Raw genomic sequence first — 24931 nt, forward strand, 5'->3', positions numbered from 1 at the left:
GTCGATGAACAATAGAGAAAAATGAATCTATCGCAGTATGCTGTGGCAGTAGGTGGAGTGTGCGGCAGCAGCAAATTTGAGAAGCCGCTTGATTTTAAAGCCCAGGATAAGCTTCAGCCAAAGAAAGGAGAAGCCCCAGCCAGAGTCCAGGAGGAGCAGCATGAGTGGTGTGTGCGTTACAAATAAAGTGTTACAGTGGTGGTTACTAGTGCAGTGGCCCCTAACAATGTCACTTCTTTACTGACATTTTCCCACTGACACCAATATAGGGGGCACATTTCCACTGACACCAATGTAGGGGGGCACATTACCACTGACACCAATGTAGGAAGGCACATTACCATTTATCATATATATTTTGATTGATATTCAAAATATTAACAGCATCTTACAAAGTCGTTCACAACTTAGCCCCCAGCTACATCACTAGCCTAGTCTCAAAATACCAACCTAATCGCTCTTCGTTCCTCTTAAAACCTCCTGATCTCTAGCTCCCTTGTCACCTCCTCCAATACTCGCCTCCAGGGCTTTTCCAGAGCCTCTCCAATCCTATGGAATGCCTTACCCCAATCTGTCGGATTACCTCCTAATCTATTAGCTTTTAGACGATCCCTGAAAACCCTCCTCTTCAGAGAAGCATATCTTACCCACACCTAACCATTGTACTTCCATTTTCTCCATCAGCTCATTCCCCACAGTTATTGCCCATTGTTTCACTTGACCCTCCCTTCTAGATTGTTAGGTCTAACGAGCAGGGCCTTCTAATTCCGCCTGTATTAAATTGTATTGTAACTGTATTGTCTTTCCTCATATTGTAAAGAGCTGCGCAAACTGTTAGCGCTATATAAATCCTGTATAATAATAATAAAAAATAATCACAGACATAAGGGGGTACTTTATTACTGATACCAATGTAGGAGGGGGGCCATATTACTACTGATCACGAATGTAAGGGGGCACATCCTCTCTGGCACCAATGTAAGGGGGTACTTCATCACTGGCACCAATGTAAGGGGGTACTTCATCACTGGCACCAATGTAAGGGGGTACTTCATCACTGGCACGGAGGTCACAAGAGACTTCTTCACTAACACCAATGTAAAAGGGCTTTTTCCACTTATCACTGATGTAGGTCTCTGTGAGACTTTCTGTATGGAATAGAAATTAAACCATATTTTGTGGGTACAAGGACTGTAGCACATGCTGTGTATAAAAACAGTAGACAACGTATTGGTTGACATCTTCAAACAATAATAAAGAGGAGCTCTAGCCTCCTTTAGAAAAAATTAAAAGTCAGCAGCTACAAATACTGTAGCTGCTGACTTTTATTATTAGAACACTTACCTGTCCACGAATCCAGTGGTGTCTTCACCCCAGCCGATTTTTCAATCGGCACTCGGGTGCTGCCAACGCCATTTCTTGTAAGGAAAACCGGCATTAAGATAAAAAGCCTTCTGTGTGCAGCATTCCCCGTTAGCACCCCTAATACTTACCTAAGGTTCCTCTAGATCCAGCAAAGTTGTAGGATTGTCTCGTTTGCCTGGGACTCCCCTCCTTAATGGCTGAGACAGCAGTGCGGCGCCATTGCCTCCCGCTGCTGTCAATCAAACTCAGTCACCCAAAGAGGAGAGAAAGGGGATGGGGTGGGGCAGGGACAGGCTGAATGGACACAGGGAGCTGTGGCTCGGCTCAGGTGCCCCCATACCAAGCTGCTTGCTGTGGGGGCACTCAACAGGAGGGAGGGGCCAGAAATACAGACAGGGGACCCGAGAAGAGGAGGATTTGGCTGTTCTGTGCAAAACCAACTGCACAGAGGTAAGTATAACAAGTTTGTTATTTTTAAAGAAAAAAAAAAAAACAAGACTTTACAATCACTTTCAGCTAAAGGGAGATTCTTTTGCAAAGTACAAATTCCCTTGCAAAGTGAACAGTCTATTTGCCTTTTGTAAATCAACCCCAAAATGTCTATGAAAGATGAGACCGCTAAAGCCAAAATAAAAAAAAAAAGAAGTAGTTAAAACCTGAAATGAGTCAGTCTAGAAAAGCTCTGATAAAAAAAAGTTTGAAATAAATTGAATGCATTGATTTTTTAATACAGTGCTCAGTGGTTTAAGAAACAAATATTGGATCTTTCATTGCATTCGACAAAGAACACAGTCTCAAGTTTTTTCGTTTTTTTTTATTTCATGTTCACGTTAATTTAAAGCAAGCAGCAACTTTAAGTATCTCTAAATGTATAGACTGTGCTTATATCAGCTGTCAATCAAAATTTATAAGCGCTGCTTTTATATGTATTCAGAACAAAGAGAAATGTCCCTGACATTTTCCTTTTAACAGCCTTAAGTGTCTGTTTCTCTTAATCGTCTGCAGAAAAATAAAAACAGAACAGAATATGACTAATTATGGTGTATCAATACTGCTGGAGATTTATGTAAGCGCAGTAATAAGTACTCCTGTCACTTTTAACTCCTTTATAAAGACCATCTTAAAATGCTGGCTGGCTGACTTTAACAGCGTGTTCTGCTCAGCTTGTGTTATAGAGCTGCGCGGCTATAAAATCCTTTAGTGACATCTGTTTCATCGCTTAAATTAAGTAAACTTGACCTTTTGTACAGCAGTGACTTAGCTTGGCAAAACTGCATCATTGAGCAGAAAGTATCGGTGAATGGTATACAACAATGTTAGGCTAACGCAGAAAATGGCAATTGGTAATACTTACACGTTTCCATAGGGAACAGTTATTCCTGCTACAGGTCCCGTGTCACAGCCAAGGAAGAGGAAGGATACATAGCAGGCTGTGGACACTAGGTTTACCAGCATTGCCATTCTGATGGCACCAAGGGCAGATAAGCTTAGTTTCTTCACCAGAAGTCCACCTAGGAAAATGCCTAAGCAGGCACATGGTATTGCTGTCATACCTAGAAGACAAAGAATTATATTACTACCATTATATTCATTTCTGCAACAAATGTGAAAGTATCATAATATATATACTGTATATATATATATATGCAGACGTTTATAGTGAATGTACCCTTCCTGTGCCCCCCTCGAACAGCAAGGATAAAATGTTCATAAGTCTAGGGGGAGATGGAGAATAATGTATTCTTTACCTTACTGTTTTTTATTAATGATTATAAACTAACCCAGCAGTTGTGGGCATCTGAAGCCCACTTGTCTTCATTTCTGGGATTCAGTGCAGCTGGCTACCCAGCATGCACCTCCCAATCTCATGCCTGTACAGTAATGCCAATGCGCATTGATGTTTCTTCCTGACAGGTTTCCATAGCAATAGCGGCATTGGTGGAAGTTCCCGCCCATTGTAATGGCAACCTGTCAATCACAGGACATCTCTAGAGGAGATCACGCAAGATTTCAGTATTAGGCGATTTCCATGGACTCCTGGGATAGATGACACCGATATTCCTGGAGTCCTTGGGAATTTACCTTGTGATGTAATCGTCTAGGCGGCCGAAGCCAGAAGTGTGACAGACGCCAGATGTGATTCACACGGCATTGCTGTGCAGATCACAAGCAATATAAGGGGGGAAGCTGCGCTAAGTGACACAAACATATATCATGAGTCCAAAAAGTCCCAATGTTTGGTATAAATAAATATTGAATCAGAATGTCCAAAAAGTATATATTCAACCGAATATCCACCCGTGCTGGAAAATGAGTAAATTCACTGCTTACCAGAAGTAGTAGTAAAGTATGCCTTGAATAAGGGTTAGCCGAGCCAGATGAAAATCTGCGAAGGATTCCTCCCCAGCGGTGGCCATCCCAGGATCACGATAAATTAAGTGTATGGATGAAAAACCAATAAAACATAGCGTGATACTGTATAATATTCTAGTGAATCACTCCGGAGTGTGTCAGAAGGAAAAAAGGAAGGTGATGATACAACCCACCACCAACACAGGCTGCTTACCAGATATTAATATAAATGAGCAAATAAACAGCAATCCGAAAGATGATAAAGGCTATGAATGAACCACCACCTTAGCGTATTGTAATTACCAGATAGTTGTTAAGTGAAGGCAAATCAATATGCAACTCCAAGAAGGCCTTAGGATAAGCCACCACCTTTATCTTAGTGTAATTACCAGATATTAGAAGTAGATGAGCATAGAGGATAACTTCAGATGAGCCAAGGACCCGCTGAGAAGCTTCACCAAAACAATCTGCTTACCAGAGATAAGCCAAATGAATGCCAAATCTTAGATCCAGATGTCCCCGGGAAATATCCAATCTCATAAGTGATATTGCAAAAGGCCTCGATGGTAAGGTTTGTCTTTTTGCTGATTACACAAAGATATGTAACAGGGTTGATGTTCCTGGAGGGAAACGCCAAATGGAAAAGGATTTAGGAAAACTAGAAGAATGGTCAGAACTCTGGCAACTGAAATTTAACGTGGATAAGTGCAAGATAATGCACCTGGGGCGTAAAAACCCAAGGGCAGAATATAGAATATTTGACACAGTCCTGACCTCAGTATCTGAGGAAAGGGATTTAGGAGTAATTATTTCAGAAGACTTAAAGGTGGGAAGACAATGTAATAGAGCAGCACGAAATGCCAGCAGAATGCTTGGATGTATAGGGAGAGGTATAAGCAGTAGAAAGAGAGAAGTGCTTATGCCGCTGTACAGAACACTGGTGAGACCTCACTTGGAGTATTGTGCGCAGTACTGGAGGCCATATCTCCAGAAGGATATAGATACTCTAGAGAGAGTTCAGAGAAGAGCTACTAAACGAGTACATGGATTGCAGGAAAAAACTTACCAGGAAAGGTTAAAGGACCTTAACATGTATAGCTTGGAAGAAAGAAGAGACAGAGGGGATATGATAGAAACTTTTAAATACATAAAGGGAATCAACTCGGTAAAGGAGGAGAGCATATTTAAAAGAAGAAAAACTACCACAAGAGGACACAGTTTTAAATTAGAGGGGCAAAGGTTTAAAAGTAATATGAGGAAGTATTACTTTACTGAGAGAGTAGTGGATGCATGGAATAACCTTCCTGCAGAAGTGGTAGCTGCAAATACAGTGAAGGAGTTTAAGCATGCATGGGATAGGCATAAGGATGACGTTCTCAAGGTACCTTGAGAACGTCATCCTTTGACGAAACGTACGTCGGTCGCGGCGTGCTGACGTCACCTCGTTGAGACGCTCAGGCGGGTGTTTGGAACTGTCCAGCCGTCAGCTCCGATTCAGAGCAGTTTTAAGTTCTTTTATGTAAGTGAAATACCTTATTGTTTATTTTTAATAAAACGGGTTTACACTATGGATATCTCCATCATTACTTTTATATGATCACTGGAGCCATATCTGTGGGTTGGCCTCTACACCACCAGGGACCGTTTGTCTATATGAGATTGGATATTTCCCGGGGATATCTGGATCTAAGATTTGGCATTCATTTGGCTTATCTCTGGTAAGCAGATTGTTTTGGTGAAGCTTCTCAGCGGGTCCTTGGCTCATTTGAAGTTATCCTCTATGCTCATCTACTTCTAATATCTGGTAATTACACTAAGATAAAGGTGGTGGCTTATCCTAAGGCCTTCTTGGAGTTGCATATTGATTTGCCTTCACTTAACAACTATCTGGTAATTACAATACGCTAAGGTGGTGGTTCATTCATAGCCTTTATCATCTTTCGAATTGCTGTTTATTTGCTCATTTATATTAATATCTGGTAAGCAGCCTGTGTTGGTGGTGGGTTGTATCATCACCTTCCTTTTTTCCTTCTGACACACTCCGGAGTGATTCACTAGAATATTATACAGTATCACGCTATGTTTTATTTGTTTTTCATCCATACACTTAATTTATCGTGATCCTGGGACGGCCACCGCTGGGGAGGAATCCTTCTCAGATTTTCATCTGGCTCGGCTAACCCTTATTCAAGGCATACTTTACTGCTACTTCTGGTAAGCAGTGAATTTACTCATTTTCCAGCACGGATGGATATTCGGTTGAATATATACTTTTTGGACATTCTGATTCAATATTTATTTATACCAAACATTGGGACTTTTTGGACTCATGATATATGTTTGTGTCACTTAGCACAGCTTCCCCCCTTATATGTTTTTTGATGTTTGTCACATGTTAAGTTGCTGCTACCACATTTAGATATTAGCGCAGTTTCTCCCCCACTTTTAGATCACAAGCAATGTCTATGTGATGCAAATTCAGCCATACAAATTGTATATCCGAAATCACATTGAATACGCATCAAAATGGTGCAGGACCCTTTTTTGGTTCCTGTGCCATTTCATAGTTCACACTGCAATCTAGGAACCGATTTGTGGGTGTCATTAACTTTACGTTGACACCCCCAGCAGGTTGTCAGTGTGAACCAGTGTGCAATTCAGGTGCGATGCGGGAACCCACACTGGGATCACAGGCTTTCCCGCATCACACCAGTGTGAATCAGGACTAAAACAGCATGCAAATAAAGACATTTCTATGTTATCTGTTTTCCGCTCACCTAGCAGTTGATTGGCAGATGATGTTGTCAAGTTAAATTGCTGCTCTAGGTATTTCCCCAGGAAAGCTGCAAAGCCAGCCACCACAGCAATCTCCATGCAGGCTGCAAGAACGATGCAGGTGAACACAGGGTTGGTGAGCAGGTGCTTTGTGACTTTTGGAATGACTGAAAAAGAACAGAGACATCTGGATCATGGTGTCAGAAAGCATCAGTGTCTAATTCATTTTGACATTCAGTTGTTTACTAGACTTCCTTTTCAGTGAGCTAATACTTGGCATTTTCTGTTACAATGAAAACTACGCTGGGCTGAGCAGTTGACCTGTTAAAACCACTAATCTGAAAAACTGATCCTGCTGCACAGAGAAAATGGTGCACACATTAAACGAGGCTGTTTTATTAAAGGCAAGCAAGACAAGAGCCCACTTTTAGAGCTTGTTTGAAGAGAATGCATAACACAAATCCTAAAAATGTTTATGTATCTCAGTATTCAGGTAATGTGGCAGCCACACAATCCTTTAGTCCTGGCTCATACTTGTGCGCCATGAAAGTAGCACAAAGCGAGACTTTGCTGTACTACTTTCCTGCGACTTCAAACTAACTTCAAGGCGACTTTACTGATAGGAAACATTGATGTGCAACTTTGATGGCTCATTGTTTTTTTTTTGCCTTGCTGCCTAAAAACTTTCTCCCAAGCACATTTCTACTCGTTCCCACTCATGTTTTTTTTGCACATTTTTCAAAAGCCCCAAAGCAGCTCCAGAACGTTTTTAGTCATGGAGTGTCACATTTTTTCAGTATGCATCTTGGCACGTTTGTAGTGCGTTTTTTCGTGCGGCAAAACACGTGTCTGTTAATCGTGATTGGGGTGTCATTAACAACTAGGCTACATTTATTTACATCTGCATGCAACCATCACAGAAAATGCGCACTTTGCTGTGCATTTCAGAAATGCGCTGCAAATGTACATCCTGTCGCCATAATGGCAAGGCAAACAAATGCGCATTTCCAAAATGTGCACATTTTTTGTGTGCGGGATGCGCATGTTCGGAAATGCGCTGATGCGAATACAGGCTCATTTTTAGTCACAATCCAAACGTGGTTAGCAGACGTGTATTTTCCTGTGTGACAAAACGTGCTACAAAGACACCAAAATGTGCGATGCTCCACAACTGAAAAGGTTCTTGAGCTACTATAGGGCGTTTTTTTCCGCATAGGACAGCCCATTTAAGTGAATGAGCTTCCCTATGCGCAATGCGCGTTTAAGTGTAAAAAATGTGGGAAAATAATGTGAGCGGGAACATGCAATCCCGTTATGCTCAGGTGTGAGGAAAGAAGTTTTTAGGCAGCAAGGATGACCAGGGAGGAGAGGAGAGGGTTAAAAAAATATATATCTTTCAAAGTGGAATTATTATGTATACTGATGTGACTTCTGTGAGATAACATTGAAGTCTATGGGACCAAGTCACATTGAAAGTCGCACAAAAGTAACTATTTTTTTTTTGTCCCTGCAACTTGAGTCATAGCAATTAAGGCGCCGCCATTGAAACACATAAGAAGGGACTTGTAATGCAACTTTGAAGTCCAAAGCTGCATGACAAGTTGCTTTGGAGTGAACCAGGGATTAGAAGCAAGGTCCCCTATCAAGTAAAGAGCTTTGCCAAACTGAAATATCTTCAGAAAGGATGCAATTTTCCTGGGTATGGTAAAGCCAAGGTCTTTTGTGCAGTGGACTACCCACAACTTCCCTGGGATTTTACTGTTTCTCTAGATCTGAAGGACGGTAGTAAAATCAGGTCTACATTAGTGAAATGTTCCTTTAATACAACCATTCTGCAAACAGCATACCAGGTTCTCTTTCAGTGGTATTCAATACCAGCTCAAATAGCTCATGTTAACCCAAGTTACAGTAACAGGTGCTTCAGGCAGTGTGACCTAAGTGGAGACATAACACATACCTGGTGGTTTTGCTCAAGGTTAACTGCATTTTGGTCCAGAACATTTGGCTGCCTTCAAACTTTGTTCCATAAATTTGGCCCAAAAGATGCAAGGATAGCCCATCTACACCATAAAATTCCAGGCCTTTTTCTTACACCAAAACAAATTAGTGGCATTATTGTTTCTGGTGGCTAAACAAAGGATAGCCAAAACCTGGAAGAAGTCCCTGACCATTTTCAAGAATCCAAAGAAGGCATGAGTATGATGCTGGTTAATAAGAAATTATCCAGTGTTCTAATAAACCCACAATCTAAATTTCTTTAAATATGGGAGCCATATGCCTTTCCATATTTGAACTCTTCTAGCCTAAGTAACTTCTAGCGAACTGGATAAGCTCCTGGACACGAGTCCAAGGGGGACACATTTTTAATTATCTCTTTCTGTAATCCCACCCGTGACAGGTCCCTGACCCCTCTTCTCAATTCTGACCCCCTGATCTCCTTATTTAATCCCTCCAAATCCCCCAGGGTTTCTTTAGCCCACTTATCTTACCAAATGACCTTGAAACCTCCCTTCTCTTCGCTTTCTTCTGTCTGGACCTTCTGGCCCAACAATAACCTGGACCCCAATGTATGGGTTGTGACTAATAAGACTACTCCAAACACCATCCTCTAGAAGCCTTGCCTCTGATGACTTCTCAAATTGTTCCATATCTATATAATTTATACGTAATGGTGAGGAAAAAGAAGTTGTTGTATAGAAATGGGTAAGGGTAGGGCAAGAAGGGTTACCAACACTTATGCCTCGTACACACGCAACGATTATCGGCTGACCGATCGTCCGACTATTGTCCAGAGTGGTGGTTTGTTGGTTGGAATGCGCCTAGACTGCACACGAATTTTCTCGGCCAACAAAAATCTACTTCAGAAGTGATGTCATGTGCTGGTTTACTTTCCGTGTGTTTTTTCTTCTCTGAGCATGCCCAGTCTTGCTCATCAGATTTTTGTCTGACGAAATCTGTACTGACTGACGGAAAATTGGCCGTTGTGTTGACGGCCAACAAAAATTTTATAGCCTGCACACCAGATTTTTTTCGGCCGAGTCGGTTGTCGGAAGCATCATACAAACAAGCTGAAAATCGGCCGATCGGACGTTGGCCGAAAATTCACGGCCAACTATCGACGTGTGTGTACGGGGCTTTAGTCTAGGTTCACATCTATGCGGCCGCGCTTGATGTATTTTTCAGGCACAGTTTGCAGCACGTTTTGCATTCCTAAGCCCTTGTTTTTTGCATGCAGTTTTGATTTTGCATTTTTTTTCTTTAAACACACTGTATATAGCTGGTTGCTAAAGAGTGGGCAGGGAGGCTGGCTGCCGCATCTCTAACAAACAATGAGTCATCAGCTATCAGCGGGGTTCCCCACTGACTGCTGAATTAAAAAAAAAGTTGCCAGCAAAAAAGAAAATCGTGAAAAAAAAAAACAGTATCGGGTCCCTCCCCAGGTCCATACCAGGCCATGTGGGTCTGGTATGGATTCAGAGGGGACACCCCCAAGCCAAATATTTTTTTAGAAATGACATGCCCCCCCCAAATCCAGACTAGAACCTCATCTGAGCATGCAGCCCGGGAAAAGAGAGGGGACGAGTGAGCGCCCCCCTCCCATACTATAAGAAACCATGTTAAAATTAAATGGACTGTAGTGAGTTTCTGCAAACTGCAAAATGCACTTAAAAACCCATGGGTGTGAACCTAGGGTAAAAGGCTGCCAGACAGTGGGTGCAGGTCATAAGACTGCAACTCCCCCGCTAGCCTAGTTGCTGTGATCTCTATTCATATGCTCATGGAATATTGCATTTCAGAATTAATAGTCCTTTGCCCCTGCAAGGTTTGAAAAAAAAAAAAATGGTTGGATTATACAGAACTAATATAATTCTACAGAGCATTCTAGTTTCAAGATTAACCCTTTTTTTTTAAAAGAAGTGTCTAATTGAGCACATAAATTTGAAAGTGATTACTCTGAAGTAGGAAATTTGGTTAATGGATCCAATATCAAATTTTCTACATCAGTAAACATCTTAATTATTTTAATGATAACACAGCTTGATCTGGAAGTCATCATAATGTATGCTCGCACTCCTTTGTCTTAATAAGTTGTGACTAATTTCGCACAGAATTAAAAGTGATAATCTATCTGTTTAACATTTAAATCAGCAAAGTGTTAGAAAGGTTTTGTGGTAGTGTTCATGCCGCATGATAAAAAAGTCAAATAGGCTTTATGAATGGAGCCACTGCATTTAGTATCCATATTAAGAGAAAATTCTATCACTATGAATGATGATCAAAATTTGGATTCTGAAGAAACTGAGGCCTTTAATTAGGTTACAAAGTAACAAGCTAGGCGCAATGAACCCTTTTAACCAATCAGTAGTCTTTTTTCTTTTATTAACTGCCCTAAATCAAAGAAAGTTAAAGTGGATCTTCACACATTTCAGTGACTTGTTCCCTTGCATGTCACCCAACTTCTGGGAAGTTTACCCCCATCTGCCATCATTCACCTAGACCAGTGGCCTCCAAACTGTGGCCCGGGGGGTGGATGTGGCCCTTTGCCTTCCTTACTCGGCCCTTGAGACACTATTCTGCAAACTGACATCAACAATGGGGCAACTTTTATCCCACTGACATCAATGATGGGGGCTCTATTTCTCCCCTAATACCAAATGTTGGGATGTCCCCTCCCTCTGATGCCAGGAAAATGTCCACATCCACTGGCTACAGTCCGGCTCCCTTAAAGTCTGAAGGACAATAAACTGGCCCTTTGTTAAGAAAGTTTGGAAACCCCTGACCTAGGCATTAAGGTCAGTGCCCCTGCGCTGGGATATGAACGTCATATATCCCAGGAGGCATGGGGAGCACCACACATCACCCCACTCAATAATGGAGGAGGGGGGCATGCCTAATGGTGCATCATTGGTAAGCTGTGCCAGAACCCGTAAGAGTCAGCACAGTCTACTGATGACGTCACAGGGGCATGGGACCCAGCTGTGGCTGCTGAGAAGAGGATCCTGTGTTGGAGTGAGTGTTTTTGCTGTGGCCATCTCAGCGATTGGGGGGGGGGGGGTGTGAAACTCCTTTTAAAATATCATTAGTTACTGTATGGCTTTAATTGCATAGTTACATTAGTCCAGATTGGACCAGTTTAAGTACTGTATTTATATTCCATACCTGTAGGACCACTGTGGAAGCAGAGAATCACTATAATAATTTCAGCTACTTCAGTGATTGCCACGGGTTTCAAGGTCCAATGTTAGGCGGCTCTACACAGGCTCCACACAGCCATAATTTGCAGAACTCCTTGTATTTTTTTTTTAAAGAATAAGGTATTCTCTGATTGGATGAGGGGGTGGAGAGGTGAAATTAATGTAATTGAAAAACTACAAGGTGTTCTGTAAATGGAGGCTGTGCCAAGTAAAGGGGATCTATTGTTGCTGGAGGGGATTTATTTTTGGGTGGCCGTTTATTGTTGCTGGTGAGGTCTATTGTTGCTGATGGGGGATATATTGTTGCTGGGGGGGTAAATTGTTGCTGGAAGGGATCTACTTTTGAGGGAGGGGTCTACTGTTGCTGGAGAGTGTATTGATGCTGGCTGCTGGGAGATCTGTTGTTGCTGCCGGGTGGGTGTTGTTTCTGGGGTGTTATTTTTTTGCAGAGGCCTGTTTTTGCTCGCTGCAGGGGATCTATTTTACTTTTCTTGTTAGAATTACAAAATTTAATACAAATTACCTAATGCCACAAAATGATACTTGTGTAAAACTGTGATTTGCAGCGCTGCTTAAATTGGTTTATGAATATATCAAAAATTCATATAAAATAATTGAATAATGAAATACTTCATATAAATTAAGTAAATAATACAATACATAAAACTCATAAAGTGCTGTAGTATTGGTGAAAATAAATATATGGCTCAATGTCCATTATATCATCGTGTTGCCGTGATGAATCTTTTCACTTGAAATCATACAGGTGCTAAAGTGCTTGATTTGTGCTTTGTTCGGGGTCTCCCCCTTTGGTTATCTACTCACCGCTAGATGGTAGTTTTCAGGCATGTAAGGATAGTTTTGCCCTGCTTATCCGCTTGATGTGTAATTATTTCTGTGAGTATTGATTCCTCCCCGATGTCCTCATGAAAAGAGAGTCATTCATGGTGAAGATCGTTTAAAAAGGGGGTGTTTATTGGAAAAACAATGGGAATATACTCACAAACATAGTACAGTATCATGCAAAAAAATGTGAATGAATGAAGAGAGGGGCTCGGCGGCTGACTGCTCCCGCAGCATCCACTACACCGGCCGGAGGTCACGTGATACGCTCGACCAATCACTAGACGCGTTTCGATGTGTTACACTATATGGACATTGAGCCATATATTTATTTTCACCAATACTACAGCACTTTATGAGTTTTATGTATTGTATTATTTACTTAATTTATATGAAGTATTTCATTATTCAATTATTTTATATGAATTTTTGATATATTCATAAACCAAATTAAGCAGCGCTGCAAATCACAGTTTTACACATTTTAAAAGAGCACCCAGCACTTTTACACTGCAGCTAGCAGCTTTTTACACACAATTCACTAGTATATTGTTGCACTCAAGCACTTTTTCCATAAGCGCAGGGTCCTCTCAGTCTCACAAAATGATACTTGCCTTTCTATTCTCTAAAATGTGCGGTACTGGGAGGTGGGTATCCGTGCTCAGAGGTGGGTAGGGGCCAGAGACCCAAAGGGATTCCGAAGGGGGGAGTACCTAATCTCTGAGCAAAAAAAGCCCTGGATATAAAGGTATTAGGCTGTGTTCACACTTCTCCGACATGTCCATGCGACTTCAATGAATGGGATCTGTCAATACCAGGCCCTTTGAGTCTGGTGTGAATCTTGGAAAAAAAAAAAAAAAAAAGCAAGCGTGGTTCTTTCCCCAAAATCCATACCAGACCCTTATCCAAGCATGCAGCCCAGCAGGTCAGGAAAGGGGGGGGGGGGGGAACAAGCTCCCCCCGTTTCCCTGGACCATACCAAACCACATGCCCTTAACATGGGGTGGGGGGGTGCTTTTAGGCAGGGGGGGCTCTGAAGAAGTACCAGAGGAAGAAGACATCAGCAGCAGAGGGAGAAGAAGCGGCAAAAGAGTCAGAGGAAGAAGACATCAGTGGAGGGATCAGTGGAGGAAAAAAAAACGGAGGTGTCAGTCGATAGGTCCCATGCCCAGCAGCCCCCCACAATCACCACCCAGGGTTGTCAGGAAGAGGCCATTGTCCCCCATGTTGAGGGCATTTAGCCTGGTATAATTCAGGAGGGGGCGCTCGCTCCCCCCCCCCCTTTACTTTACTTCTGCGTTCACTACGTTGTACACTGCAGGTAAAGAAAGGTGCAATTTATGAGATAAGTAATGTTTTTTTTTCTATGGACTCTGAGTATCAAGTAGATTAACAACAACCACGGACCTCATGCTGAGATTATGGAAGGAAACTGTAGACATGCAAAATGTTAACAGCTCTCAATCGAACGTACCCTTTGATTGCTTTCAGTCTATGGTGTAACCAATATAAACATATTATGCTGCTATATGAAATGTTATTTCTTTTACAATCCTTTGGGGCTATTATAATGAGGACACAAACATCTTTCTGCGGTCACATAGACATGAGAAAATAAAAGACATTAAAGACATGGCTGGCCAGTCCCTCATTAGTCCCAGTGATAACCTGCTGGCACTCTATGTCATTAGGTGATCTCCTGCTGGCCGCCCTTCGCAATACGCCAGCATAGTTGCATGATGCAACAGTATCCATGAATATTAAAGAAGAAATTAGCTAGAGGACAAGAAAAGACATTTTAGAAGGCCACAGAGATGAAGTTCACCCTTGTTTCGTGTGAGTAAAGATAACAAGATTTTACTCCTGATCAGATAAAGAAAAGTAATTTTTATTTTGCGATAAACCGGTAATGATACATTCTCACGGACTCAGCTTCAATAAATAATGTGCATTTTAACACTGAAAAGCAACTTTTTGGCTGAAGTACAGTGGTCTTGTCTAATGCCTCATTCACATAGGTGGTAAAATTGGATGGTTTGACTGACCCCTGGCCGCTCACTGAAAGCCTAGCAAAGCAGCCGGAGGGGATCTTACACAATTGTGTCAAATTTGACTCAGCTTGTTGAGTTTGACAGGTGGCACCACCCACCACTCCCCCATTGAATTCAATAGGACCATTGCCACTGAAATCAATAGGACCACATTAGTTCCATGCAAAATCACAGTTTAGAAGGAAAAAAAAAAACCACGCCATTTAGGGGGCAGCGACATCACCTCTGTAATGTGGTACCATGCACTATAAAACCATAGATCCGCCACTAATCAATTTTCAGAGTCTGTCGCCATATCAACTTAGCTTAAAAGTAAGCAGGGGAGGGGTCGTGGCTTAGCTATGGCAGCGTGAAGACATAAGTTTGCAGACCTTCGCACCAGCTGTTTCAAATCCAGAGTTTGCCACCTGCTCAATCCATGTCCAAGTGTGGACCGAAGTAAGGGAAACATTGCGGTACACAATCCGCCAACATCCAGCATTTCTTTGCGCCTGGAACATTGTGGACCCGCTTGGCCTCCCTAGACAAAATGGCACCGGGAACTGCCACAAGGGAAGACATGGCTCCTCCGTCGGCCGGACAACAGTTAGGCGGTTCTCCTTCACCCGCTGCCGACAGAGCCCAATACCCATCCAGATCCGGTCTCTCTGGAATACCTGATCTACTGAGGGATGATACACCTGCCAGTCCCTTACAGCTTAGCTGGTCAGGGAGCAGCAGTGGGGGCTTATCTGCCCCTGCTCCACATGCAGTACCTCCTGCTGACATGTCGGCTATCCTGCTCTCCCAATCCATGAGACCAGGACAAGGTAAACATTGCAGCTAGGCTTGAATCATTCTTTAGGCAAGATATTACCAATGTGACTCAAACAGTACAAGTTCTTGAGACTACTGTGAACACTCTCTCCACTGACAGAGACTCTATTATACAAAGGCTGAATGCCCTGGAAAACTTGCATAAACAACAAAAAGCTGCTCTAACCCATCTGCGTCTACAACATAATTATTTAAAGAATCGCCATCGTTGAAAGAATTTTAAGCTGTGTGGCATCACAGAGGCCACTAGACCAGCGGACTTACGAGACACTGTCATTAGCATCTTTAATAACATATTGGATAGACCTGTCTCTTCACCCATTGAGCTTGAGGGTGCACAGAGTCAACGTCCCTGGTGGTAACGAACGCACCCAACTGAGAGATGTATTCTGTTGGATGCATTTCTTCCTTTTGAAAGAAGAGATCATGCGGCGGGCCTGGAACAGGGGACCAGTTAAATTTGATGACACTACTATCCAGCTTCTCCCCGATCTTTCTCACAGAACACCTTCCATGAGGCGCCAGGTGAAAACTCTGCTGGATAAAATCAGAGACTGTGGGAGCACATATGTATGGAGCTACCCTTTTAGCCTATTTGTCTACACAATGACAGTATCTTCCTAAATTACCCCCGGCAACGATGTTTTCCGTTTTCTTGACATCGAACCTATTGTTGACTTGCCTGATTGGCTGGCACTGGCTGTGGTTCCCAGCGTACCCCCACTCCCTCAAAGCAGATGCTGTACACCTTCAACCCAAAGTAGATCCAGATTGCAATCTACTGGTCCACTGTCTAGAGAGTCATGAATGAACCCTTGCTGCTTTCAGTCGGCTGATCCTGTGCTTTTTGAAAGCTTCTTTTGATCCCCTTTGGAGACACCTTGTCATCAGAAGCGGTCATTGTCCATGAACTACACACCTTTCCGCCCCCAACTAAGTGAGCGCTTCACTTCCCTATCAGGCGGGTATCTCCGCTGACAGGGAAGTGAAGGGCTCACTTAATTATAGCTATTAGCGGCCGCTGGCCCGATGTGTTCGTTCATTCATGCACATCGTAGTAGTAGTGACATCACCGGGAGGCGGGCCGCCGGCCAGAGGCGCGTCTTTTCAAAGGAAGGACACAGGAGGAGCTGAGAGTAAGGAGACTGAATCATTGGGATGGGGAGGGACGCTGAGGCAGGGGGAGGGACGCTGAGGCGCGGGGGGGACGCTGAGGCGGGGGGGGGATGCTGAGGCGAGGTTACCAATGGTATTAGTATTATGCAGCATGAGGGGGTTAATGTATTGCCACTGCTGGTCACTGATGCATTAGTGACCGACCAGTGGCAGTCAATTAACCCCTTTGTGCTGCATTAGTGCAACCAGTATCAGTGCAACCAGTGTTAATTAACACTGATACTGGTTGCACTAATGCAGCACAAAGGGGTTAATTAACTGCCACTGGTCGGTCACTAATGCATCAGTGACCAGCAGTGGCAATACATTAACCCCCTCATGCTGCATAATACTAATACCATTGGTAATTAAATTAACCACTTGCCAACCCATCACAGTACATATACTGTGACAGGGTGGCATCGACAGGTGTATGTTGCTGCCTGTTTTTGGTGTATGCCCCTGTTCTATTTTAAAATCATTTGGGGGAAAAAAGTCATTTTCGGTTTCGGTTTTTCGGCCAAGAGCATCCTGCATTTTCGGTTTCGGCCCAGAATTTTCATTTCGGTGCATCCCTAATTATGTCCTTAATCCTGCCTTAGATATCTCATCGGGCAAAAGCTCTATCTCTTATACTCAAATAATAGACTGAAAATGACTTGTTTAAACATAACTTAGTGGATGTTGTGAATACTACAGAACACCCTACAGACAGGGATTACTCTTTTTATTCTACTGCTCATAATTCCTATTCCCGTATTGATTCTTTTTTGTTTAGTCATTATGTCTTAACATTCCGCGCTCAAAGTAGGATTGGCAACATATTATGGCCTGACCACACGCCAGTGTATTTGTCCATTTCCCTACCTGATAGGGATGCACCGAATATTCGGCGGCCGAACATTATTCGGCCGAAAATAGAAAAAATAGCACTTTCGGTGTTCGGCCGAATAAGTCAAAAGGCCGAATAATTTTGTGCCGAACAATAGGGCTGAACGATAGTCGATATGATATCGACTATCGTTCTGTGGCCGTAGGCGATATTCATATTGCCGAGGTCACGATATTTACATAGGCAGGGGGAAGGGACTCGGAGGAGGACAGGAGGACTCACAGACTTCCGTGAAGCCGGGACACTTCAGCGGTGAGCATACATACATTACTCACTCGTGCACTGCAGCCCGCCCCACACATTCAGTGAGTCTTACTCTCCTCCCTAGTTTTTTCAATGGCACATTCAGGGAGCCAATCACGCCGTGATTAGCTGCACAGCGAACCAATCACGCGTGCCTGCACACCTGATTGGTTCCGCTGTGCCGCTACTCACGGCGTGATTGGCTTCCTGAATGTGCCATTGAAAAAACTAGGGAGGAGAGTAAGACTGACTGAATGTGTGGGGCGGGCTGCAGTGCACGAGTGAGTAATGTATGTATGCAGCTGTGCTCCTTTCCAGGCTCCTACTAGTCCACCTCCAGCCTCCTACTACCACCACTATGAGAGACTGTCTGTCACTGTATAATCTGATCGAGTCCACACTGACACTGACTGACTGTCACTGAGTAATTGATCTATCTTACCATATTAACCCTGACCTGCCCAGTGCCCTGTATCTGCAATTAAAATTTAAAAGGCTGCCTGCATGCTTCCTGGTTTCCATTCCCAGCATCCTTCCCAATCCCTACAGTGTCACTAACATTAACCCTATGGTACAAGGCTGCAGTGTGCACTGAATCCCATTCCCTACAGTAACATTTAGGGAGAGAGAGAGACATGAGAGGACAAGAGAGAGAGAGAGAGAGAGAGACATGAGAGGACAAGAGAGAGAGAGAGAGACACGAGAGGACAAGAGAGAGGACAAAAAATTGGCAAAATAAATGGAAAAAATGCGAAACACCGCGTTCGGTATTGGGCCTTCGGCCAAGCATTTCATTATTATTCGGCTTCGGCCAAGAATTTCATTTCGGTGCATCCCTACTACCTGATCTACCCAACCATGACTGGACGTGGAGACTGAACGACTCATTGCTGCAAGACGAATTGTGCTCTACAGAAATACAGACCACCATCTCCCATTTCATTTCTGACCACTGTAATAACGATACTTCTGCACCGATTCAGTGGGAGGCCTTAAAACGTGTGTTACGAGGGGTATTAAATATGGCTCTAGCCTCAAACAAACTTGTCTTGCTCAAGTTAAAAAGCTTTCACTTCGCATTGCTGAATGGGAACAATCCCATAAATGCAATCAATCCCTGACCACACAACTTGCATTATCTGACGCTAGACTTAAATTACTACACCTTTTAAAAAAACAGAAGACCCTATCTGACAAACTACGCAAGCTCTTCTATGTTGAGGCTAAACAACCAGGTAGGATACCAAAAATAGCCTTGCCTCTATATTTAAGCCTAAACGTCCTGACGACCAAATGGTTCATCATCCTAAGGAAACTAATAAGCTCTTTCGCTCATTTTACACCACGCTGTATAACCTACCTATGTGCCCTTCTCCTTCTACTATTACACCGGAAACTTTTAAGTCTAACATAGACAAGTATATTACCTCTACAGCACTCCCAACCCTTCCTACATCTGTGGTGCAAGATCTTAAATGACAATTTCTGGAGGATGAGCTAGCAATTGCAGGTCCCTCTCTTAAGACTAATAAAAGCCAAGGTTCGGATGGATATCATGCTCACTTTTATAAATCCTTTCAGGACTCCCTCCTACCACTTCTTACGAAAACAAGTCTCCCCTGATTCCCCTTTCCTGAGACAAGCCCTTGAAGCTCATATTGAGGTCCTACTTAAGCCTGGTAAAGATCCTACACTTTGCGGCAGCTATCGTCCTATATCCATAACCAATATTGACATTTGCCTATACTTTAAATTATTGGCCAACCGTCTTACGCCGCTTATATCTAGCCTGATCCATCTAGACCAGTTGGGGTTTACCCCCGGGAGAGAGGCCAGGGATAATTTTCTTAAAACAATTACCCTGATGGAATACGCCCAAAAATGTCAAATCCCGGCTTGCTTAATATCGGTCGATGCTGAAAAAGCTTTCAGCCGGGTACATTGGCAATTCCTTGAGGGTACACTACAGGAAGTGGGCCTTGGTACTAACATGTTGTGTAGGAGTTGAGCCCTCTATGAAAACCCTACAGCGAGGATTCGTAGAATTGTAAATTCCCCTATTAAGGGACTTTGTAGGCACTTAAATCACATAACGAGTATATCTATAAAAACAGATTTTATTATTTATTTCATCAATAAAAAAAACAAGAATTGCAAAATATACATGGAATACGTAACTAAGATTACACCAACTGGAGTGTACAATGATACTATAGACGTATGTCGTCTATAGTATCATTGTACGCTCCAGTTGGTTTAATCTCAGTTATTTATTCCATGTATATTTTGCAATTCTTGTTTTTTATTGATGAAATATTAATAAAATCTATTTTTATGGATTTAAGTGCCTTCACATATAAGGGGAATTTCCAATTCTACATTTCAATTTAGGGATGTGGCACATTATAGAGTTCAATCACAGATACTTCTAGAGTACAGCGAGGATTCACTCCAATGGCTTGCTCTCAGACCTGATTTGGATAGGTAACGGAACCCGGTAGGGGTGCCCCTTTTCACCCTTACTATATATACTCACAATGGAACATCTTGAAATTGCCATACGACAAAACCCCAACATCCAGGGTCTTTCAATTGGCCAACGTCAAAATAAGCTATCTCTTTATGCAGAGGAAGTCCTATTATATATGTCTCTAACCCCCATATGTCTTTACCAGCCATTATCAAAGCGTTCACTGAGTTTGGCCTAGTAAGCAATTGCAAAGTAACCTATGACAAAACTGAGGCCCTTAATGTATCCCTATCCAAGAATACTTTATCGCAGCTCCAATCTAATTTTGCGTTTAAATGGCAGCAAAAAGCTAATACCTTGGTATCCAAATTCCTTCTTCCTTGTCTACCCTGGCAGACCCTAATTATACACCCTTGTCTCGTACGATTCATGCGTGTCTCAAATCATATGATAAGCCAAACATTTCCTGGTTTGGCCACATGAATAATGTCAAAATGGACGTGTTGCCTAAATTTCTTTATACCTTTCAGGCGATTCCTGTTTCTCCTCCTCTGGATTTTTTCCCATCGGACAATAGGGCTATTCGTGACTTTATATGGCAACGTAAGAGGCCTCAAATTGCCCCTAATATCTTAGCGCTACCTAAACTTAGAGGTGTTGCCCTCTCCCGCCTCTTGCTATACTTTCATGCAGCATTGCTGCTTTGGGTAATTGATTGGTATCATGGTAAATCCACTAAACAATAGACTTTATTCGAAAATGACCTGATATCTTCAGACCTTACGTCTATTCTATGGAGGGAGCCAGCACACCAACCCTCTACTGACCTATTGCCCCTTGTGACCTCTGCTATGCTACGGATCTGGGACAAATACCTTACCAAAGAGACCCAGCCCATTGACCCCGCTATTTTGGAACGCATCTTTCTCTTAGACTCTAACTAGTTCCAAATTCCTCTCCTGGTGAAAATCTCACGCCCCTCTCCTGAACCATACACTTAGAAACGGAAAATAAATTCCTCTCTTTTGATGCTCTCAGCTTGTCATAAACCTACAGGAGCATGGCTTAAACATACTTAATTGACACACTTTCTAGACGGGATGCCGAGCATTGACGATTTGACCTGACCACAGACAGCCTTTGAGTCATTGCTATCGCAGAACACTCGCTATCCCACATTTACCAGATTCTATTAAAGGCCTCTTATCCAGTTTCACCACCATTACTTTCCAAATGGGAAGAGGAACTAAATGTATCCACTGATGATATGGAATGGGGCAAAACACTGGTGCTTTCCTTTAAGCTGTCTTCATCATCCCATGCCCAAAAAAAGAATTACCAAATTTTCTTACGGCTGCCCGTTCTGTTATCGCTAGATTTTGGCACCAACAGACAATTCCCTCTCTCCAGCTGGTTGGACTTGTGAAATGGACAAGATTGAACACCTAGAACGTATGATGGCCTGGGATGCTGTCAAGAGTGAATCCCATAAAATTATGTGGACCGTGTGGTTACACTTCTGGTCTTCCTCCCCTTTTGAACTTTGCTTTCTGCTACCTTTTATTTTTCTCCTGGGTCTCTCTTATTTCTGATATATTACTTTGGCTTTATTACTTGTAGCACCACTATATACTCATGAGAAATCTGATATGTTCTCTAACATTACATTACTAGTGGTCTATGGAATTCATTTTCTATACAGGTTTTTGTTTTTTGTTTTTTATATTAACTTTACCATTCCTTAGCACCCTTTATTTTATCACAGCCCTATGATGTTTGGTTTCTTATTACTACAGTATTAGTATCCACTGAAATAGACGAATACTCTCGTTTATTCTATGTACTGTTTGAAACCTAATAAAACAGATTCAACATAAAAGTAAGCAGGGGAAGACAACCTTTATCACTCCAGCTGTTGTGGACTTTTTTTCAAGGGTAATGCCATTTTGGCACCTCCATCACTGAATGTATGTAATCGCAAGGGATGTGGGGTGTGTTGGAGGGTCTATTGATGCTGGCTGCTGGGGGATCTATTGTCACTGGTGAAGATATGTTTTTTTGTGTGAGGGCCTAGTGTTCCTGGGGGGTCTTATGTTTTTGGTATGATCTGCTATTGAGGGTGAGATCTATTGTTGCTGTATGCTCAAGGGTCTATTGATGCTGGCTGCTGGGAGATCTGTTGTTGCTCCTGGGGGGGTCAAATGTTCCTGGGGTGAATCTTTTCTTGCTGGGGGTGGTATTTTGTTGTGGGTCATCCATTTTTGCTGTGTGGTGGGGTTTACTGTTGTGTGGAGGAACTATTATTACTGGGGTGGGGTCTTTTGTTGCTGGGGTGAGGTATATTGTTGCTGGGGGGACCTATTGCTGTGTGAGTAATCTATTGTTGCTGGGGTGAGGTCTGTTGTTGCTGGGGGGGGTCTATTTTACTGTTTTTCTTGTTATTAGACAAGTACAAATTATTTTGCACCACAAAATAATACTTAGGGCAAGACTGGGATGTGGGTAGGGGGTGGAACCAAGGGACGGTGCTCAGAGGAGGGGTAGGACATGAAGACTCTGGAAAGGGGAGTTTCTGCACCTATTCTCTGAGAAAAAAAAAAGCTCTGTGTGTAACTGTGTGTAACTACAAGTCCCAAGAGGCATCCCAAGACTTTGACATCCACAGGCATGACTCCCAGAGTGATTTGTAGTTTACCAAAAGCTGAAGTGCCAAACACTGCCTACGCCTTGCTCTAGAGCCTGGCCTGAAAGTAGAAAAGAGGTTTAGAAGGTTTGAAAGGATGCCTGGTTGATTGGAGCTGCTTGGCTCATTCCACAGTCTGCAATTACCATTTATGCTGTTTTTTTGTTGCAGAGTTTACCAGTGAATATATGTAATCTGAAAGAATAATGGTAACACTAGAATTTCATTGATCAGAATTATCTGATCCTCCTATGATTCTCTGCTCAGTGTTTGCTGTTGATCGATCGACTGCTGCTTATTAACTCTGGGCTAGCTCTATACAAAATTGCTTTGTCATCAGATATGCATAGAAGTCAGACAAACTCCAATCCATCTGATTACATATGACACTGATGTTTGACTTTTTTGCACTGTACACAATATAGTACATAATACCATCAAACAATTCCCTTCCATTTAGTTGTGGCTTTCTCTGGACACCAATTAAATGCAACATAGGAGGGACAGTAATCAATATATGTTATCAGCTACATAGGAAAGGGTTAGACTTAAGCATTGTACACAAGGGCTGAATGTCAGATGGCACTGGCCGATTTAATAGAATCCGTCTGACATTTGGACCATGGGTACTGCAGCCGTGTCGGCTTCTGTCAAAGGGGCATGACTGAAAGCGATCTGCCAATCAGCTCCCGATCAGGACTCTCAGCCAATGGCTGAGAGCCCTGACCAGAGTGTTCTGGATGGGGGGGGGGCAGTCCTCTCTGTCAGAGCACAATAAAACAGCAGGTGGAGATCGCTGGCTCCTCCTGAGCTGCTATTTTTTTTTTTCGTTCAGCCCGCTGGGTTGAACGGAAAAAAAAAAAAAAAACAAGTAGTGTGTACCAGGCTTTTATTGAATAACCTGTGGACAGATGAATTTGAACAGGGGATGGCCATATTGGAGAGGAAGTGGGTGTGTTATGATAAATCTGCATTGGTGTTGTGATAAGGCAGTGGTTCTCAACTCTGGTCCTCAGGGCCCACTAACAAGCCAGATTTTAAGTATCACCTTGGGGAGATGCAGACTAGAATCCTGCAATTACTAAGCAGCAAAATATATCACCTGTGATGTATTTCAGTTATGTTGGAAACCTGGCCTGTTAGTGGGTCCCGGAGTTGAAAACCACTGTGATAAAGGGGTAGGTAGGTGGTGGTGATGGTGGTCAGTGGTAGATGCATTTTAGTAAAGTCCATGCCAGTCCGAACTGAGGTATAAGGGTTTTCTGAAGGGTTAGCGGTGCATAAGAGACAGACACCATAGGTCCATAATAGTTCAACTAAAAGTCAATGTAGTCCTGGTGGAAGTATCCAAAGTACTTGTGGAAGCCAACCCCAGAGAAAAAAGTACCTGAAACTGGAGGTTATTGGCACTTCTGATTTTGGGTTATAGTGTCCATCATTCTACCACACAGAGCCAGCAGCTGCAACAGCAGGATGCTGCACTAATGGGAAAGACAGCAGTTCCGAATTCTGGTTTGCCTATGCCACAAATTGCTGAGTGAGTTGCCAATAGTCTTCAAATAAAGTGGATCTTTTTTTTATGCCACACTTATTTGGCGCCCGCTTTTCTTTGTAAGGGTTTTCCGGCCCATGTTTATTAAAAGTAAAAATAATCGAAAACAAAAATCGTAAGTATTTGCCCATACAGGCTTTAAATTCACCAAGCGATGTTAGGAAACCAGGCAACAAAAATTGCTTAGCCACCTGGCTACACTTTAGCAGCATCGCTGCTCTTGTTAGGTTACTTCCGACCCAGCTCCCTGGCTCTCCTGGCTCACTTAGGCTTTTGGTACAGCACCTCACTGCTTGGGCCCACCCCTGGCTTCTAAATAGGATTTTCTAGAATTATCTATTATAAGCTTACCTGTAGGTAAAAATAGGCAAAGCCAGTTTACTACCACTTTAACAGTTAGGGTCCATTCACACTAGCGCGACTTGTCAGGTGACTTGGTCGCCTGACAAGTTGCGGTGGGTCGCTCGCCATTGAATAGTACAGGACCCATTCTAATAGGAGCGACACAAGTCACTCCGACTTAGAAAAAGGGTCCTGTA

At 42.8% G+C, this 24931-nt stretch overlaps 1 protein-coding gene across 1 annotated transcript in view; it reads right to left on the bottom strand.

Annotated features, from left to right (window-relative positions):
- The window catches only part of SLCO3A1 (solute carrier organic anion transporter family member 3A1), a 502692-nt gene that overhangs the window by 90602 nt on the left and 387159 nt on the right, over positions 1-24931 (bottom strand). Inside the window, exons 5-6 of the mRNA XM_082254687.1 lie at positions 6495-6659; positions 2720-2918 (exon numbers count right to left, since the gene is read on the bottom strand). Coding sequence (XP_082110813.1) covers positions 2720-2918; positions 6495-6659 — 364 coding nt within the window. The remainder of the gene's footprint in view (positions 1-2719; positions 2919-6494; positions 6660-24931) is intronic.

Source organism: Pelophylax lessonae, assembly GCF_965119305.1.
Source record: "Pelophylax lessonae genome assembly, chromosome: 4".
Classification (NCBI taxonomy): domain Eukaryota; kingdom Metazoa; phylum Chordata; class Amphibia; order Anura; family Ranidae; genus Pelophylax; species Pelophylax lessonae.